This window comes from Coturnix japonica, chromosome 1 (assembly GCF_054131305.1).
Source record: "Coturnix japonica strain WE chromosome 1, WE-NBRP24, whole genome shotgun sequence".
In the NCBI taxonomy this organism is placed as follows: domain Eukaryota; kingdom Metazoa; phylum Chordata; class Aves; order Galliformes; family Phasianidae; genus Coturnix; species Coturnix japonica.
In genome coordinates this window covers 84,584,342-84,605,325 of record NC_140663.1, presented here as the reverse complement: position 1 = coordinate 84,605,325, position 20,984 = coordinate 84,584,342, and the positions used below count along the sequence as shown (strand labels likewise).

Below are 20,984 nucleotides of genomic sequence, written 5' to 3'. Positions count from 1 at the left end.
GGACAGTGAGTATTAGTGGTATCTTTTCAACTTCACTCCAGGTAGTAAATTCCAGCCACTTTCTAGCTCACCTGCAAACAAATATTTTGAGCTGACAAAAAACAACTGTGATGCTTGCATGAGGTATTACAAAAGCTTATTTAATTCCACAGACCCCCACATTCAGCTCCAAAATTATCATCCTCTGAATCTCAATTATGAGTTGCTTTTTAAAAGAAAAATCACATTTCCTTGATGCCTTCTCTGAAGACGTTCTTCTGAACCCAAGATGCCTTACCTCAGACAGCATACAGTCCCTTAAGATACTGGTGTACCACAAATTCCCTTTATTCCTTGGCAATATGTGCATGTCCCTTCCTTCAAGCTGTAGCACCTTAAAATGAGCCACAGAGCTTGACTGAAGACATGGAAGTTCAAAGAGCCAGTTACATTGCCCGAACACACAGAACTACCCTGGCTCTCCAAGTTTTGCAGTCCACAGGAGTTGCAACAGTCCAGTAGAAAGGACAAGAGCGGTGCGTGACTGCAGTCCTTCCTTAGAGGGCCATGTGCTTTTCTGGAGCTTGTTTGTGTGCTAAGTAGAGAAAGAGGATGCTGGATAACGCACTAACTAGAAATATTACATCAAACCAACGATGATAGAAGTTGAACTGAAGCTCTCCCAGGACTTCTGTTATAATAGTGCGGTACTCTAGAGGCATACTCATCCGAATCAGGAGCACTGATGATACAAAGTACATACCCTGTAAAAAGAGAAAGTAGCAGTTGTTTTAGAATTGGCTATGTGGCTAACATGGGTCAGCACATAAAGACTTTATCTTTGTTTGTATTCAAAAACAAATATGTATGTATGCACAAATGCATACAGGTATGCCCATGGTTCTGCATACTCACCATGATCTGTGCTAAAAGTAGAACAATAACATTGGAGGACTTGCTGCTGGAAATGGCATAGAAGAACTAGAAAGAAAAAACATACTGGAAATAAGCAGCTGGACAACGATGCCCTAGGTCATCATGAAAGGAACATGCCATTCAATACTCTTTTTTCACAAAAAGCATGTATTTTTCAGAGAGGTGCATGCACCCTACTTCTAGAAACACGAACCTCTTCAGTCAGTGGCAGGCACCAACTGGTAAAAGTCACGTATTAATATTTAAGAGCGGGTACTAAAACCCAGGTCAGCACAAGGAGTCACATGTCTCTTGAATTAATACCTTTCCAGTTCTTCAAAAAGAACCAGCAGTTCAAATGAGGCAACCTACATTCTTTAAATCATCATCTCATGAACCCTAACTAATATGCCTGGCTACAGCACCATTCTGAAGCCACACATACACTTAACATCTCATTGAGCATCCACACTTCTTCCTGAGAATAACAATAATAGAAACTGAGTGGGGAAATATAGTGGAGAACATATTTTTCCTCTCCTCCTCCCTCTACAAGGATTTAAATTCAGAAAGATAAAACATAAATGTATACTGAAAGTTTATACACTATATGTTCTGTTTGAATTTGAAGACCTAATAACAGCTTTCCTCATAAAAAAAAAAATCAGGTAAGACACTACTGGCCAAACGTACCTTCGTAAGTGTAATTAATAGGCCTCTGATAGAGGTGACAATGATTATTCCAACAAGAATAAAGGAAATGTGCTGAGACCAGAATTTCACCTGTGTCAACGAGAGGAATACAGTTAATTCTCTAACTCCATTTTCACCATATCATATAGCTGCTAATTCTTTAGGTTCTTCATACTTCCTAGCTGCATGATATCCATTGTAGATAGGTTTACGTTACTAGTATAATGGTGAAAATATCTGTTAAGTCATTACATTAAACATGCAAGAAAGAGAGATATCACTTACATCAATCACCTTTTTACAGGAATAAATCATAAAAGTGCAAATAACTGAATACTTGCTTGAAAGCAAAGTTAACGGTGTATTTCCTTTTCTTGTTAGTAAGTCAGAAGTCACAGATGCATTCTCAGGATTCTATTACTTCCACATTATTAGTAGTATGCTATTGCTTTTGTGAGGTAGGAATTACTCAAAAGGCTGTAAGAATTAATAAATCTCACATCAAACTGGATTCCCAAATAATTCACGGTGATCTCAATTCCTCTTGTGACCGGATCTGTCTTCCCCACACGATCAAACACAATGTTGATGGTTGCCTGCAAAGCAGAGATGGATTTACAATCAAAGAAAGTAAGAACATCTCACTGCTACGTGTGAGATTCTTGCTTTGCATATCCAAGGTTGGGGGAGCAGCTGGGTTGTCTAAGGTGTAAAAATACATACATTAGAAATGCTTGCCTAAGGCTCTGTAAAAAGAAAGATGCAGAGCTTTATTCCAGACAAGTACCATTTTCATTCAGAATTTCCAGAAGCAAGATCATAAGGAGACTAGGGTCTTAATACGCCACGCACATAGCATAATCTGTGCAAAGAGTGACATTTGTGTATGTGCACATAGAACAGAATAAAATATTTACATACCATGAAGATTTTCCAGACACAATAGATGGAGAAAAAATAACCCAAAAAATTGAAGTATTTTCCCTGGAAAGTTTTGGAGTACTCTATTCTTTCCTGGAGGGGAAAAAAAAAAAAATCAAGGGGGAAGGACAATACATACAAAGAAATCATCACCATCATAACCCACAACACAAAGCCACACATTTTAATGGTGCACCAAGAGCAGCAACCACAGCTTTATCCTACTACTCTCTTAATTCAAAGGCTTCTGAACAGCTTTAGGAACATGTAGTATGCTCCAGCACATACCTAAACAGGAAGTAACCCACCCTCTAGACCCCATATTAAAGAATCATAGAATCATCACAGAACCACAGAATGGCTTGGGTTGAAAGAGACCACAAAGATGATCTAGTTCCTCCCTGCCATGGGCAAGGTTGCCAACCATAAGCACTAGATCAGGCTGCCCAGTGCCCCATCCTTCTCACTCTTCTCTCAGCAAAAAAATTTTCTCCTGACATCTAATCTAAGTCTTCCCTCTTTTAGTTTAAGACTGGTCACCCTTGTCCTGTCACTGTCTACTCACGTAAAAAGTTGATTTCCCTCCTGTTTATAAGCTCTCTTTTAAGTTCTGGAAGGCCAAAACAGATTCTCACTCCACCACATCACAACATTTCAATATTTACCTGCTAAACAGCTTTCAATTTCTGGTAACATACATCCTCATTCAAGCTACTCTGGCCCCCAACACCTATCTGGGGAGTTATTTTGTTTCATACCTTTGTTGCATGTAGGTCAGCAGTTTCAAGAAAAAGCTGCCGGCTCAGCTCTTCTAGGGCATCCACTTCTTGCTGGATAAGAGACAGATCTGGCAAACCAGCATAGTCAAGGCTAGAGTACATCACAAATTCTTCATTAAAAAGAAAATAATCCCCACCTTCACCTCAAGGGTCACGTTTAATGGTTTGACCACTTGCTTAATCCAGATCAGTTTTCTGATACTGTCTTAGTGCTCTTGTTAATAATACATCCGAAGACATCTCAAGGGTACCTGTGTTGCACGGTACTCCATTTTAAGAAGGCAGGCAGAACTCTTCTATCTAGGGAACACATTGCAGAACCAGAGCTCTTCTACACTTCAATCAGCATGCCTTATCATCAGAGCGCTTAGTATTTCACTCTATCATCACCTTCATGAACAAAACCACTGAGTATTCTCCTAGAAGATTAGTGATTATTATGAAGAGTCTAGTCAAACAGCCAAATTCTAATTTCAACAGCCATTGGAAAAGGATAGGAAGAAGACTCCTCAGCCTTAAGCAAACTGGACACTTTAGGTGGTCTGACAGACATTCTTGATAAGCAATGGCAAGGTAGGGAAGTACAGACCCTTATAACTGTTCTATCCCTTTTCAATATGCACAAAAACACTTATTCACATGTTCCTGTCCACTTTTTGTCACACACACTGCTAGAGTGACAGCAGTGAACCTACACCATGAGAATCATTTACTTGGTCCACAGGTTGCTTCTTGCTCTGTAGAGGGGGACAAGGGGGTCCCTGGTTGACGACAGGTTGGCCATGAGCCAGCAGTGTCCTATAGTAGGCAAAAAGGCCAATGGCATCCTGAGGGGCATTAAAGCATGGCCAGCAGGTCAAGGGAGGTGATCCTCACCTTCTACTCTGCCCTGGTGAGGCCTCACCTGGAGTACTATGTCCAGTTCTGGGCCCCCCCAGTAAAAAAAGGTAGGGATCTCCTGGAAAGAGTCCAGCAGAGGGCAACATAGATGACAAAGTGTGCAGAGCATCTCTCCTATGAAGAAAGTCTGAGCAACCTGTGCCTGCTCAGCCCTGAGGAGACTCAGAGGGGATCTGATCAATGTCTATAAATACCTAAGGTACTGGAGGCAAAGGAACAAGGCCACGCTCTTTTCGGCAGTGAATGGAGATAGGACAAAGGGAAACATCCAGAAACTGGAGCATAGGAAGTTCCACACAGATGTACGTAAGAACTTCTTCACAGTAAGGGTGACAGAGCATAGGAAAAGGCTGCCCAGAGGTTTTGGAGTTTCCTTGTCTAGAGATGTTCAAGATCCATCTGGACTTCTACCTGTGCAACCTGGTCTAGGAAGCCTGTTTTGGCAAGCGGGTTGGACTGGGTGATCTCTAGAGGTCCCTTTCAGCCCCTACAATTCTGTAATTCTGCAATTCCTGCCTTTCTTCTTGCTTTCTGACTCAGCCAAAAGCCAGCTATAAGCGAGGACAACTGTTCCAGCACCTCAAACAGTGCTGTTGTTTTGCTCGAGCATGTCACAACTTCTCCACCCTGGAAGAGTGTATTTCAAGTAATGAAATAAAACATGCATTCAGGTAAGTTGCTGAGCCAAGGATACATCAGAATAGAAAGCAACCTCTAGCTTCAGTGTTGTGACAGGGTAGACATCTGCAATGTGACACAGCAAGTGCGTACATCTGTCCTGCAACCTGCTGAACACCTCAACTGTGATGATATAACAGCACATTTATATAGTACGGCTGCAACATATGACTCCTGAGTGTCTACATAAGACTGTGAGTCCGATCCCTGGGTAAAAGGTGACACAGGACAGTGTTTGACAGCAAACCTCCTACGAGACATGAAGCCTTTTGCTCAGGCTTCTGGAAAGTGTTGGAACACAGGTGCTCTGCAGTGTTAGGCCCACCTAACATTCCTCCTTTCAGAAGAAAGCTGTAATCACCTCCAGGTGCCAGCATGCAGGTGAAGGATACTTTCACTGCCTGAAACAGACGTCGTAACACTTTTTATCATTCCCCAGAAGCCAGTGGGTTTGTTGTGCACTTCCCCTCTCTGGAACATCGTCCTGTGAGCCACTGCTATCCTGAAAGAGCAGAAAACACAAGTCTTCAGGAGTAAAGTCCTTTTAGAATAAAGCAAAACAAAAACCAAAACTCAAACCCAACAACCAAAAGTTGTTTCTAAGTTCCTTAGAAAAGACAATTAAACTAAATTCACTGAAAACAGATGCCCCCTTTTTATTTCCCTAAGCACTAATCTTGCTTCATAACATTATCTTGATTAGCTCTGGAGCAGAGCCCAGATCTAATCAAGCAAGATTCAATGAGACACTTCCTAAGACTTCTATTTGGAATTCTGCTTCAATCCTTAGAGGGATTTAAATCCAATTATAAATATTCAAATAGTTTTCTCAGTCACGTGATTAGTTACTTTCATCAAACACAAGACCGTGCTATCTCCAATTGAGAAACTGGAAAAACTTCTCATGCCCCTTTCTCTCCTTGGATACCTCTTTATCACTGCACATTCCGCTTCCTCCACAGAAGTGTGAGCACTGGGTGGTGTGCAGCAGCTCTCACGTGCTGTCACTCACTGCTAGGTTGCATGACAAACTCTTATGAAGCAGAAACACATAAATCCATTATTGGACCAAATCACTGGACACTGCAGCAGCTGCACACTGTCCCTCGCACCCCCATGTGCACTGCAGTGTAATTCCTGCAAGCACTGCTGGCTTCTGGCCTCATTACCTCACATGTCTCCCCATTGAAATTTGTGAGCCAGTTATCCACCCTAAGCTGAAAACTATTCATAGTATTGTTAAGGCAATCCACGATTTGACAGCGCTCAGGTCCTTTTTTGTAGCTGCAGCCAGCACTGCTACATTTGGCACTGAGCCCTCTTCAAGGCTGCTGATAAGCAGAGTAATAAAAAAAAATAATAATAATATAATAAATCACACAATAGAAGAAGTAATACCCCTGGGGCATTTCCCATAGCACCCATAAGAGAAAATACACCCATAGACTACAAATAACAGATATCTTTGAATAATCTAATTCCTCCAAATAGTTGTCAAATATAGGCAAGAACTGCATTTTTAACGCTTGTTAACCTCTCATTACCCAATTCCCACACTTCATTCCAAATGAATCATGGCACTGAAAAAACAAAAAAGGCGCCCATGTCAAGATAAGCGCAAGGCTGTAAGTGTAGCACGGCAAATCTTTTACATTGAGAAGTGGCAGGGATTGCTCTACATACACAGTGGTCAGAGTTCTGAAGATCTCACAGAAAGGATCCACAAGTAAAGAAAAAAAAACATGTCATTTTCAGTTGTATATACATATAACACATCTAGTTCAGACAGTCTGCTTTAATTCTGATATGAAGCAAATTAAAGCAATGGTGCCACAGAACCCAGGTAATTTAACTAGAGCCTCGGATATATAACATAGAATCACCAAGGAAAAGAATCATCTTGGAAAAGACTTACAAGATCTGTGCCCCGGTGGCGCAGTGGTAGTTATGCCGCATTGCAACACTGAGGCCTGGGTTCGAATCCCCCCTGTGGCACAAGTGGTAGAAGTGCCGCTCTGCTACACAGAGGCTCGAATCCCGGGGGTTGGACTCGATGATCTCTAAGGTCCCTTCCAACCCGCACCAGACTATGAGACTATGAGATCACCCAGTCCAACCATGCACCCATCTCACTAAACCATGTTCCTCAACACAATGTCCAAATGTTCCTTGAACACCTCCAGGGTCGGTGACTCCACCTGAGCAGCCCATTCCACTGCCTGACCACTCCTTCAGTGGTGTTTCCTAACATCCAGCCTGAAATCTCCCCTGACGCAACTTGAGTCCATTCCCTCTGTCACCAGTAACATGAGAGAAGAGGCTGATCCCCAGCTCACTACAACCTCCTTTCAGGCAGTTATAGAGAATAATGAGGTCTCCCCTGAGCCTCCTCTTCTCCAGACTGAACAATGCCAGTTTTCTCCTCAGCTACTCCTCATAAGGCCTGTGCTCCAGACCCCTCACCAGTCTATTTGCCCTTCTCTGGGCACACTCCAGGGTTTCCATGTCTTTCTCACAGTGAGGGGCCCAAAGTATCAGCAAAAATGAGTATGAAGAACCTATCAGCCTTAAATGGCAAATTTCCTTAATGCGTTGAGTATGCTCAGAAAGGACAGAATAATTTCTGTGTAAAAAGCATCAGCAAAAACAACTTCCAACAACTGTCTCCAGGAAATGCTAGTCAATTACAAGTCCCAGACATTCATACTTTTAACCCAACTTGACCTTCCCTGAGATGAGAGGTCCAAATACACTACAAAAAACAAAAGGGCAGACTCAAAAACTACTCCACAGTAATTTTTTTTAACTCCAACACCAGCATGTTAGTATGTGCTTTGTCAATCACACCAGTCAACTAAACCTCTCTGATTAAACGCACATTCTCACTAAACTACAAATCACCACATACAGTGAGTTAACATTTGCCCACCACTTAACATTTTCAAAGAGGAAGAAAGACGACATGCTTCAACTACCCTTTTACACGCTCAGCAAATCAGCAGATCTGTTCACTGATCAGCAGATATGCACGCTGCTGACTAATTCAGCAAGACTGTACTACTTTGTAACACATTAAAAGGTTCCATTAAAACATTAGTGCACCTGAAGTAAAGTTTTGAGGGTTTCTGCAAGAATTCTATGCCAGACAGACCTCTGAAGTGACATGGGTAATGTCATTTATTCTTTCTAACTGGTAAGGCGTGAAATATGCAATTTGTGAGAGCATGCAAAAATCCTTTCAGTGTAAGTGCAATGACAGTGTTTCCTAAAAGTAGCTTTTTCCACCTGAAGCACATGAAATAAGCTAAATCAACAAAAGCAGAGTTCTGATGTCATGCCTATGTTACCTCCTGATGTCACACTACATCATACATAATAACCATCATATTAGCAGTGTTCCACAACGCCATAATACCTTTATCAATATTCTTACAAAAGGCAAGCTTTACACAGCTGTGTTCACATCAGCTCACTAGCTTGCTTCAGTTTTCACCAGGAAACACCAAATCTTCAGAGCAGGAGAAACCTCAGTAGGTATGAATTCAACTGCTGTACCAAAATTGCCAATAAGAGAGTTAACTAAGGTGGTTCAAGGGATGTTTATTCATCAGGAGAGAGATGCGTATATCTTAGATCAGTCAAGTTGACATCAGAGAGTTAGAACTCATCCTGGAAGCCTAATCTGTACCACTGCAGGAAAAAAGATGCTATTTAAGGCAGAGGCCTGTGAAAAAGCCTAAGTTGCATATCAGGCCAGAATGAAACAACACACAGCTCTAATCTAACTCAGCCACCTGTTTCACTGGAACATCTAGCCCTGAAAAGAAAATCTGAGTAATTTCAAGAGCATTTTATACCATACTGACTGCAAATCCCTGACATAATTCATTTAATGCATCTGCTCTTTTCTCACCTTTTTTTCTTACTAATAATCATGTCCATAGTCTGAAGGAGTCGTCGCTCTAAAGCGAGAATATCCGCATCTGTCACATTCCTGCAGAATGAAGACACACAACCATTAGGCCTGTTATTCCATTTCTGAGGGAGTATGGATATCCTCATAAAACACAGAAGAGAGAAGCTTGTACAGAGATGATTCAGTGATGAAAACGGTTCTGGTGTAAAGAACAGCAACAGCTAAAGGACACTTAGAACAAGGAAAACAAAAGCCTAATACCATCAGGATGAGAAAAAGGCAACTTTAAAGAAAAAAATTCAATCAATTCAATGAGAAAAGCAGAATAATAACCTCAAAGGCAAACAAAATATTTCACAAGGCTGCAATTACCTGAGAAAGTAGGACATGTAAGTATATGGACAGTTGACAGCACCAAATCCTGACAGCAAAGCCATGAGTGTCACCCCAATCACACCCACACGGCTGATGAGCTGCTCTATAGACAGGATTCCTGTAAGATAAAGAACACAGCGTCAGTAACGGGCTGCACTCTTCATCCTGTCCCACAGTTGGCATCTTTGCACACCAGTACACATACAGAGCTGCCTAATGAAACCAGCTACTTTCACAGTGCAATGACCAGAGGTAGTATGAAGTACGGACAGGGACTATGAATAGAGAGAAGATCTCCCTTGGAAAGCTCATTATCATGCTTAGAAACAGTGAGAGGATACTCATACTGTGGAGAATGTTAAGAGATCTGAAGGGGATCGATTACCAAATTTTTGGTTCTTCATTAATAAAACTAGTGTTTACTAGTGGCTGGACTTTGCTGAGGTGGGAACATACATCCACCAGGTTCTGTAAAGCAGCTATCTTCAGCAAAGACGCTCCAGCAAGAACCAGGACTAGAGGTAACAAACCAGTTACTCCCCAAAAACTGGTCCAAAACTCTCTCTGGATCACACACAGTAAGCCCTATCCCATCAATCATTAGATCCCTCCATACCAAGTGCAATTTGTTCATTAAGATAGCAATTACTTCACTAGGATAGTGAAGATAGCAATTCTTCACTAGGAGAGTGGTTAGGCCCTGGAACAGGCTGCCCAGGGAGGTTGTGGATGCCCCGTCCTTGGAGGTGTTCAAGACCAGGTTGGACGGGGCCCTGGGCAACCTGATCTAGTAAAGGTGTATGTTTGGTGGCCCTGCCAGGCAGGGGGGTTGGAACTACATGATCCTTGAGGTCCCTTCCAACCTGGGTCATTCTGTGATTCTGTGATACGACAGCATGGGAAGTTCATGCTCCTCCAAGCTGTTCAGTGCTCATTTTGTGGATACACGCTGGCAGTTGAGGTGACCACTAAGCAAGCATTCTGAGCACCAGGTGAACTCTCAAACATACATTCATGTGACATAGCATGAATGTCAAGCCTGTGCTGTATCCAATACCAGAAATGAGACTGCATTTATTCTTCCCAACCATACAGAACAGATCTCAACCCATCTTCTCAGGATACGGTGCCATGTACTATCAAATGTTAACTTGTTTTTTAGGGAGATATTTATAGAATAGCTGCTACACACAGCACATTTGGAGCTTAAATGATTTCAAAGCTGAGATGGCCAAGTGCCAAGCCACATTTCATGCTTCAGAGAAGGAGAATAAATGATGAAAACACAGCAAAAGGACTTCACAAAGGGAAAATGAGACAACCCAGTCATGTGCAGCTGCAAAGAGATTTACACCAGCTACAGAATGTGCTACTATATCCTGGCCTTTTGCCTATCAGTATCAGATAGCACCAGTTAAACAGAGGTGCCTTCAAAATGACATGACATTCCACTGTCTAAAATAACATTTCCCCATAACACTCTCAGCATCTTTACTCTTGCGATCAGGTCACATAAAACATATGCTTTATGAACTCAGATGAAGATTAGAATCTTAATAGAATACTACTAGGTAATCCAGTACAGAATAAAACTGTCCACAGTCATAGTTAACAATCTGGAGATCATCCAGGACTCGTGACAAAAAGTCCTGGTCGGTGGTGCATTTCACAGCTGCTGCACAGTGCCAACAGCATCCAAGGTAAGGCAATCCCAACACACTGGGTACAATGCATGTACCTCAAAGGGCTTCCTGCCATACCTCCTTCCACAACATGATCCTACACATCTGAATTAGACCATCACCTCCACAATAAAGCCCTGCAATATTAGTACATGCAAGACAGCAACATTCCAGCCTAATCCTTGGCTCTAACCTTTTGCCTGAACCTGCTCAGATATGATATTGTACACCTATTAGGTTAAAGTACCACTCTGCAAAGCAGAAAACAAAAACAGGAGAAAAAAAACCCTACCAATTACAGATACTTGCAGTTGTTACTCAGCTGCACAGGACTTTTAGTCCTCTTCAGACTACTCTATCTGAACATTATGGCTAAACTCCCTTAGGATTAATATATTCTGCCAACTCAAGTGGATGTAAGTGGATTCACTTCTTTCTTGGCAACAAAACACTGCATAGTGATCTGTGCTATTTACAAGCTACTGTATTTCATGGGCAAATGACACAATTATAAAACACAGATACACACTTTCTCTTAGGAAAGTTTTAGAATCACAGATGTGAGCAGACTCTGCAGCAATTGGTATCCTTCAATTTTTATCTTCTGAGTCCAGAATGAAGTAGTCTCACAGAGAACAGAAAGATTAAGTTGATGGTTATCTATCCAGACAGATACATTCACCAATTGGATGGAAACTGACTGAATCTCTCCTGTTGAGAAAAACACAAACAATTCTCCAGCACAGGGGATAATGGCAGGATAAGTTATACAGGAAACACTGGTGACAGCTAATCCTTCCTACAGCGTTCTAAGACATAACTATGTTTCTAAAGGATTCAGAACAGTTACACCCATGTCAATAATGTCTGCCACATAACAACTAAGTCTACACAGTAACCTCACACTACAAATGCTCTTGGTTCCATGAGTGCAGAGCAGAGATACCCAAGTTAATATGTAGGTCTGACATACAGCAGGATTTTTCAACTTACATGCCAGTACTGTGCTATTGTACTGCCTCCTGACTCAGCTGGAGTGCAAAGTTGCACCAAAGTTCATACGCCCTGCCTGGCATGTTACCGGCTACAGTTTAAATAGACGTGAGTTTGGGAACCCTGCCATGTTTTGTCAACTGGACAGCCACCTACACTAAGGTGATTTGATTTTAGTCACCAAAAAAAAAAAAAAGAAAACCACAAAAAATATGACTGATTAAAATCAGATTAAGGTTTGGTTGTCATTTCTTACAGTACATTTGTCTCCACAAGAAAATAATCGATTGAATAAAACTTGTGATCAGCTTGTCATTGCAAAACCTCATATATTTCGTGGAAAGTCCTCAAAAAACACCCTGTATTCCTGCATAACTTCGGTTCAGTTAGGACTCATTCACTTCCCTGCAGTCTTTTTTTTCTGGGCTCCCCAGTACAAAAAAAGACAGGGATCTCTTGGAAAGAGTTCAGCGGAGGGCCACTAAGATGGTGAAGGGCCTGGAGCATCTCCTCTGTGAGGAGAGACTTAGGGAACTGGGTCTGTTTAGCCTTGAGAAAAGAAGGCTGAGAGGGGACTTGATCCAGGTTTATAAATACCTGAGGTGTGGGAGCCATAGTGGTGAGTCTGGTCTCTTTTCAGTAGTGCGTGGGGACAGGACTAGGGGTAATGGGATGAAAGTACAGCATAGGAAGTTCCGCACGAATGTGCACAAGAACTTCTTTACAGTGAGGGTGACGTAGCACTGGAACAGGCTGCCCAGGGAGGTGGTGGAGTCTCCTTCTCTGGAGATATTCAAGACCCGCCTGGACGCCTACCTGTGTGACGTGGTGTAGGGAGCCTGCTTTGGCAGGGGGGTTGGACTCCATGATCTCTAGAGGTCCCTTCCAACCCCTACAATTCTGTGATTCAGTCTTCTTGTGCTACCGGAAGAAAACTAAAGCAAATAACTTGGTACATCCAACCATTTCTGGCTGGCTGGCAACCTTCAGATTCTGTGTTTCAAAGCAGACTGAGTTACAAGAAATAGTTTCTATAGTCCCAAGCGTGGAATAAACACAACACAATAAAAGCTTCAAGATAAGAGTGCAGAGATGAGACTACTTTTAGGTGGGAAGAAATAAACAACAGGAAACTCACCATGTTTTGGGCTGAGGATAGGAAATGGATCTCCCAGCTTCCAGAAGAAATACATAAACGTCAACCACAGAACACACGCAAAAAGCAGTTTCTGTCTGTGCACTATAGAAAGAAAATAATATTGAAGTTCTTCCCTTAAGGTATTTTCAGCCTTACAAAATCACTCCAGTAGCCCAAAGGCTGCTTAAAGCATAGATGGCCAAAACAGATGTATTCTGACAGAGCTGGATCTAGCAGAACACACCCCTTCACTTCCAACCAAACTCACTATTTGAGACATCACCTTTAGCAAGGGTTAACCCAACAACACTGCATTCTGGCTTTTCTCTAAGGGCAGCACTCTGAATAGGGAAGTACTTAGTCACATCTTTCTTATGTGATCCTGAAAACTACACTTGAAAACTTCGTCTTAATGCCAAAGCTATGCATTTTGGCATTATACTCCCAACCCACATATCTAAGCTTAACACGTAAGAATGATGAATATTGATAACTCAAGGGTAGATGTGCATTAGTACGTGGAAGAGGCCTCAAGCAAACAGTAGTAAGCAGAAAAAACAAATGTAAATTATTGGATTTTTTCACCTTGTTTCTTTCACTCCTTAGTAGAACAATACAGGCTGACCAAGGTTTCCAGGGCTTGGCTGAAAGCTTAAAACTCTAAAGGAACAACTTCCAGTAACATCACTCCAAAGTGCCCATCTTTGTTGAAACCCAGAAAGAAAAGCTACATTTTGAAGGGCCAGGTGAAACACATCCTAACTTCTCAATAAGCAGTTATTGCTCAAGCATTAAGATCCAGACAGAACTTACCTAGCCAGGACAAGGAAAAAAAATACAGGAAGAGTGACCAGCACATCTCCCTCTCAAAAGAAAAGTTAGTTAGTTCTCATTTGTATGCACAGTCTCAAATTAGTTGGCCCAGCATCATAAGCCAAGTACTCACATAATCTGATATTGCTCACAACAAAGTAACCGATGTAAAAGGGTACCATGAAGACTAGGATGAGCAGAATGACACACAGGTTCAGCTTCCAGTGAAAATATCGAGAGCTGAAAGAAAGCCAAAATACAGGTAAGCATGCTACATCATAACATATTTCAAAAAGATAGCCCTTAATTGAGACACTCTGCAGTCCTCTCAGTAAGAACCACTGGATATTGCTGGCCTAGCATACAGCATGTTCTGTTGTTTTTTTCCCCACATACAGCCCATGGATGTGTATTTCAAAACTAACAGCTACCTAGAAAAATCTATTTTTCTAGGCACAAATCAGTTAGATTACGTCAAAATGCAGTACAAGTAATATGGGGTTGGATGCCATGGTGCCAGCAGCATGCAACCGCGGCCTGGAAGGCCAACTGTATTCTGGGCTGCATGAAAAGAGGGGTAGCCAGCAATGGAAAGGAGGTGACTGCCACTGTCTACTCTGCACTTGAGAGACTCCATCTGGAATACTGGGTCCAAGCCTGAGGCCTCTAATACAGGAAAGATGGAGATCTGTTGGAGTGAATCCAGAGGAGGGCCACAAAGATGATCAGAGGGCTGGAATACCTCTCTTATGAATAAAGGTTCAGGGAGTTGGGTTTGTTAGCCTGGAGAATGCCTTATTCCCAGTACTGACCCATATCCTGCTTATGTCTTGGGGAAGAATTCCTGAGAATCCTTGTCACTTTTTCCTAGCTAATTCAGAGGCAGACATTTTCATCAATAGTGATTTCCAGTCCTTTATTAAAGCTTACAAAAGCATTCTCCTCTGTGATCTCTCTGGCTGCAAGTTCTACAGATTAATAACATACAGTCTAAACTACTGGTACCTTATATTCATTTTGAACTTCTTGCCTTTCAATTCCTTTGATTGTACTTAGACTCATATCATAAAAGAAAACAAATAGGAAACCCATAACCTTTCCATGTTACTGCTCTGTCTTCTCTTTCCTGCTGCTTTCTGAAGTAACCACCTTTTTACATCTTCTTTATGTAGAAGCCCTCACCCTATGTCAAAGGAGGACGTGCCTTTGATTCACAAATAGAGTTCTACTATAGAAGTACAGTTTTCACTTCACAATTAGCTTCACATCTTATTCACTGCTTTGACCAGTACTGAAAAACAAGGACTTACAGTTTTTACAGTTCTTGACATCTGAAAAGAGCTCGTCAGCATGATCTGAAGCTTCACAGCTCACCCATAAAACCGTCCTTTTATTTCACAAAAGAAAAATCTCAAAGACTAAAGCTTTGTTTTTAGGCCACGCTAATAGCAACTGTGGCAGAATCAGGAACTTAAGGCTTCTAGTCTCGTGCTTTGTCAAATAAATCCAGCTGCTCAAACACCTCTGTTGAGGTATTAACCATTTTCTCACAGTACAAGTCTAATCTATACATTAAGCATTCTGCACACTAGCCCTTCAGTCAACTCCCAAACTCACCTGCTGTTCAGCACTCCCAAAATCTCAAAGATGATGAGTTCAAACATAGTACAAGAGAAGGCAAAAGTCACAGAGAAGATGACTTGGACAACGTACTGTCGCACCTGCAATGGAGAAAATACACCAGAAGTATCGGGCATTTCTGTTTGTAGAATGGCATGCTGATATCCCACAGGTGGAAAAAAAGCCAAAACCCATGATACAGCTGTACACAGCTCTTCCTACAAGGCACCCTGCATTTAATTCCAAAGGGAAGAAACAACAGCCTGTACTGTACTGACTGAATCAATCCTATTTGACAGAGAAGTCCTATGGAGAAGGGACCCGATGGCAACTTGCTTAATGACAGGGAGTTGCTAACAGTGTACCATGCTCTTAATCTTAGATTTAAGAATAATTTAAGAAAAAAACTTTTGGGGCTTGAATTTTGCTTGCACCTAAGCCATCTCTTACCTAGACTTTCTTATAGTCTCCTTGGGATAAGGGAATATCCCAACCTTTATCCCAACCAATCCTCACAAACAATTCACGCCTCACCAAATTCAAAGCTGAATTTGATCTTGTCTACAAAGATCTGCAATTAAGTCAAGCTTACTCAAGGAAAAAGGCTTCTGTTACTCCTGCTCTTTCTCCAACTGATTTTTTTTATTAACAGTTGCCAGTGCAGAAACTTAGTGGTCCCAGAAGAATCCATTTCCCCAGATACCTACGAGTCTTATCAATAAAAGTACAGGGGAAGTGAAAAAGAAAGTACGTGTACAAAAGCTGGAAATAAGATGAAAGAGCTTAAAGAGTGGAAAAAGGTCAGAAACAGTTTTAAAAACACTGCAATAATTGAGAGTAATCTTAAGATAAAGAGTTGTGACGAAAGTCCCCTTCTTACCTCATAATCCTTGAAGAGCTTGCGCATGAAGAACAACCATCCAAATCCAAAGAATAGCACCTGCAAAAGAAATTAAGTATTCAACAACTGCGTCCAGTAATTTGCAAAATATGAAGCTGCTTCACTATTGGCTGTAGGAGAAAGAAAAGGAAGCAACAGAACAAGGCCAACATACCTAAGATATTAAACTTTTCAAGGTATCACAGAGAGAATAACAAATGTTCAGCTAAAGGCCTTTGACATGGTCCTGTACCACATCTTTTAACTGGAGAGACACAGATTTCAATGCTGCACTATTCAGAGGATAAAGACTTGGCTGGATAGTTGTAGCTAGAGGGTGGTTGTTAACGCCTCTGTCGTGGTTTTATAATTTTTGTTATCAGTATTTGTAAGGTGGAATGAGACAAAGACTGTAACAGACATTCAAAGGATTATTTATAAGGAAAGACTCACTGATATGAATGCCTTCATTGGGAAATGCTGAGACAATCTCCCCCAGGGAGCAATCTCCAAGAGATGCTGCCTTAGTGGTGGTCAGCCCTCAAATGAGGTCTAGAGGAGGTGGAGTCAAGCTCCACCCCTTCCGGGAGCACAGCTCAATTACTCTCACCTGTGCTCCCACAGCTGACCCAATACTTGCCTCAGCTGATTAATCAGAGCTTCAGGCCGTGATAACCAATTTCCCATACAGTATTCCACACCATAAAATCACATAGAGCACTGTGAGTTGAAGAGTTAATGCTCCAGTTCTGTGGAGTGACAACTTTCTGGGTACCTGGTTCTCAGAAGAGAAGAACTACACACCTCAGAAGACCGTTTGTTTCCATTTTCCATTCAGAGGGAAAGATAAAACTGCTTGCAAGTCATAAGACTGCCCTCTCTTTTACTGCTCGTCTTGGCAGTGCATGCCATCTCGCCTTCAGCTTTAGAGTAAGACCTTCAGTTTTGGACACACTGCTGTCCCCATCATAGACACAGACAGATCTAGAGATGAGATAAGTCCATGACAGACTGTCCACATGTAGGCCAGTCACAAGTGGTGCCCCCCAGCAATCCATCCTTAACCCCAGGGTTAAGGTCTCTTCCAACACAAGCCATCTGTGGGTGATTTCATTGTGCATAGGAAGTCAATGGATTTCAGCAGCAGCACAGAACATCATTTACAAACAAGGAGTACCTGGAAAGCTGGGTGAGGAAGGTCAAATTCATTTTGCCTTGAATGCAAAACTGGCACAGGAATGAGGTCTAGTGATTGACAGCAGGTGGCAAAACTGGTTTGAGGAGGATCTCAGACTTTAAAGTACTTGATAGCAAAAATATAAGAGAAAGATAAGATATTCCATAAGCCTCCTACTTACAGGCCAGGCTATAAGTCAAAGTACGATACCATTAACAGTGGGGAAGGAGGAGAAGGCAGATAGACTTTTCAAAAGATAGAAAGAAATGAAGTAAAAAAAGAGATAAGTAGTTATTCAGGGATGATAATAACAGAGGAAATTATATATGAAGGCTAGATTTCCTTTGTATTAGGAACTATAGAAAAGCACAGAGAGACACTATCTTATGTTCACATTCTAAGACGCCGCAAGTGAGCGTGAGTTTGAGCATTTGACAATTACATGCAGCAATTTAAACATCCAGCTTTATACTTTTGAAGACGGCTGGAAGATGCAATGCTGCCATCACAATTGAAAGCGAAACAATTAGGGAAGTTAGATCTTAGAAATCAAAGCAAATGATGGGAAAGCTTTTGTTCTGGGGGAACTGCTAAGAGTATCAAAGCTGCACTCAACCCACTGACAGTGAAAAGGCACGTTAGAAACAAAAGTCAAATCTATACCAAGCAGGAGGAGACTTTACCTTCAAGAAACAGCTGAAATCTAGCCTGAAAATTGTCAGAGGAACTGCAGTCATATGTGAAATATTGTATAAGATATCCAGCTGCTTTTGAGAGGGGAAAGGTGCCATTTCCTCAGCTCATCATTACAGAGCACAGATTTTAAATCAGCTCTGAAGCTGATCAGATTTCCTCTGCGACCCAGATCAACTCATTTATATGGCAGAAAACCAAATACTGGAGAAAGCACAGATGAAAATATGACTGTGCAGCCAAGTGGAAGGGAAGAAGGGGCAGAACCTTTCGCTTTTAGCAGAAGCAAACAGTTGGACCAGCTCTGCAACCAGAGGAGCAGAGAGGAAGAAAGGGTGTTTGGATGCTTACTGATGAGGGAGCGGGGCAGCAAGGTGGAGAGGAAGGTCAGAGACAACACAATGACAAGACAAACTACTGGCAGTTAATGAAGAAAGATGGAGTGTTTCCACCCACAAAACAATAAGACGAACTCAAAAAGGTTAAGACCACCACCCATCTTGGAACGATAAAGACAGGATGACACGAAACAAGGTTCAACAGGCTGCTGGGTGAACTAAGCTGGAGTAAAAAGCAGCGTGGTTGAAAGATGACTCTGAAGGCAGCAGGAAGGAAACCCCATTCCCTACAGCCTTACACATTGACTTCTTGCTGTACATAACATCCTGATACGACAACCAGGCAAGGACAAGGGTCACGGTGACACTCAACAAAACAGACCAAAGAGGCAGCTTTAAGCAATACAAAACGTACTGCCTAACACTCCTGAACCACAGGTCGGGTGGTTTTATTTCTATTTATTTCTTTCCACGTAGCAGACAACAACCCCACCAAACAGCACGGGAACCGACTCAGAGGCACCGCATGCGCACCCCAAGCTCCTCCCACACGCCCCTCAGCCCCGACGGCCGCTTCCGGAGGCGCGGCGAGCGGGCAGCTAGACAGGCCCGAGCTGCCCATCTATTTCGCCTCTCTCTCCCTCATTCCGTACGCGGCCGGGCCCGATCCGCGCAATGCCGGGCTACCTGGGAGGTCACCATGATGCTGGAATCGATGAGGAAGCTCATGGCGACCGCCCTCCCGCCGCTGGTTGTAGTGCGCAGGCGCCGGAGCGGGGAGCACCGCCCTTCCCGCGCACAGGGCGGGCCCTCACGGATCCTCCCCTCCCCACAGCAGTCACCTCAGCGTGGCTGTTATGGAAGGGGTGTTGTGTCGTGTACGTTGTTGTGTACCATGGCTGCCAGGCGCCGTCTTGCACCTTGGGTCCTTCCTGACCTCTGCAAAGGCAGCCAGCCAGGGGCAGCTTTCAGGCCTTGAGAGTGTTGTGTATCGAGGAATGGGGCCAGAAGGGAAATGAAAGTTCAAACAGGGAATTTCCTGATAGCTATCGGTGTGAGACTCGATCTGTCATGTCACAGCTCTGCCCTCATTTGAACTTAGTGGTGTCTGTACCTTTTTGCCATTAAAAATACGCCTAACCTTCGCCACGCGGAACTGCCTGTATTTGGAATAATAAATCACATGGGAAGTGAGAGAATAAAGTGGAACTAGTCAGGACTTCAACAAAGCACAAACCTCTTGCTGAGTGAAAATCGGGATCCTTTATTCATTACAACTCATCTCACTAGAAGAACGATTCTACGTGTGGTTGCGTTGAGTCATCGGATTAGTCCCACAGTCTCTTTGATTGTTTGGCTTTCTATCTCTCTGTCAGTCATCATGTTATGAAATCCGTCTCCTTGTCTACAGCATTGCAAAGACAAAAAATAACCCGTTCAGTTTTCACGAGCAAATGAACTGAGGGAACAACTTACTGTTTCTGATCTGAGGCCTCTTTTACAGCTTCTGGTACTGCTGCCAATTAACAGCAAGCTGAGATCAGAGTTTCCCCTCCCTGCTCATTCTTTCTGTGCCTACTGCTAGAAACTGATCTTTCCTAAAGCAATGAGCCTGCTGAGTTTGGGGTACCTGTGGTTGCTCTGTTCTGCAGCAGTAGCTCTTGGGGGCAAGTTGGTTGCTTGGTTGATTTTCAGACACAGAAGTTAGATGGGAATCCTGTTCAAGATTAAATTGCTCAAAGCCAAATTCTGGTCTTGTTTAATCCTGATATCTTGGCTGATTTCAAAAATAAGGGGGAAAAGAAAAGGAAACAACAAAACTACAAGAGAGTTTGGTCATAGCCTCTTAAACTTTCTTCACTGCATGTGTTTACAAATAGGCTTGAAACATGCCTGTGCTCAGCTATAAATTAGCAATCCCTGATTCTTGCAAGAAACACATGGGCAAGAAGATGATTCCTGTCCGAAAACCTCAGATCTACCCCTCCACCCCAAGGCTTCTCATTCAGAGAAGACGAAAATTGTAATAAAAAAAATGGAAAAATATCCCATATTGTTCCTCCTTAAGCAGACATCAGTGTGCATGTGTGGGGAGAAGGGCCCATGGCAGCTTCCCAGATGTGACAGGTGGGTGGTTTCACCAGACACAGTGTGGATGATAGTGGCTGGAGCAGGGAAGCAATACGTGAGGAAAGGAGGCCAGTCAGTACATTGCAGCTTTCTGCTTAGCTCCACCTTCTCTTCTTGCACATCTTAAAGTGTGAATGTGGGTACTGTATGTTCAGTTGAAAGTGAGAACTAGATTAAAGCCTTTAAAGTAAAGTGGAAAGGTAGAATGTACTGAATTAGAACAGTTTGTTGGGGTAGAATATATTTAGAGATAGCATAGACTTCCAGAAGGTGCTACAGGGCATGTTTGTGAATAATAGGCTTAGCTGGCAGTTGGCCATCCATTTTCATTTCTTTTCTCTCCAGAGTCTTTCACAAGCAGGAA

At 42.5% G+C, this 20,984-nt stretch overlaps 1 protein-coding gene across 4 annotated transcripts; it reads right to left on the bottom strand.

The window, feature by feature from the left end:
* Positions 1 to 119: 119 nt before the first annotated feature.
* GPHRB (golgi pH regulator B) lies at positions 120 to 19,246 on the bottom strand. 4 transcript variants are annotated; one of them, XR_014938768.1, is made up of 14 exons: positions 19,178 to 19,246; positions 16,283 to 16,342; positions 15,400 to 15,503; positions 13,916 to 14,022; positions 12,970 to 13,071; positions 9,154 to 9,274; positions 8,779 to 8,859; positions 5,258 to 5,367; positions 3,267 to 3,355; positions 2,509 to 2,601; positions 1,929 to 2,183; positions 1,588 to 1,677; positions 895 to 960; positions 120 to 743 (listed from the first exon to the last, which is right to left on the bottom strand). XR_014938768.1 is itself a non-coding variant. In XM_015879820.3 (14 exons), the coding sequence occupies exons 1-14, from the start codon at positions 19,217 to 19,219 to the stop codon at positions 537 to 539; spliced, it is 1,377 nt and encodes a 458-aa protein (XP_015735306.1). In that variant the 5' UTR covers positions 19,220 to 19,246; the 3' UTR covers positions 120 to 536. The 4 variants fall into 4 exon arrangements, 3 of the variants coding, with proteins under 3 accessions (XP_015735306.1, XP_015735315.1, XP_085383303.1); XM_015879820.3 differs by having other exon boundaries at positions 2,088 to 2,183; positions 3,267 to 3,364; XM_015879829.3 differs by having other exon boundaries at positions 2,088 to 2,183.
* Positions 19,247 to 20,984: the final 1,738 nt, after the last annotated feature.

Coding starts and splice junctions, on each gene's coding strand:
- GPHRB (XM_015879820.3), bottom strand. CDS start 19,219: ATGAGCTTCCTCATCGATTCCAGCATCATGGTGACCTCCCAG. Junction 3,365..5,257: donor GTCTGTTTCAGGCAGTGAAA/GTATCCTTCACC, acceptor TTGACTATGCTG/GTTTGCCAGATCTGTCTCTT. Junction 2,184..2,508: donor GTGTCTGGAAAATCTTCATG/GTATGTAAATAT, acceptor TCTGCTTTGCAG/GCAACCATCAACATTGTGTT.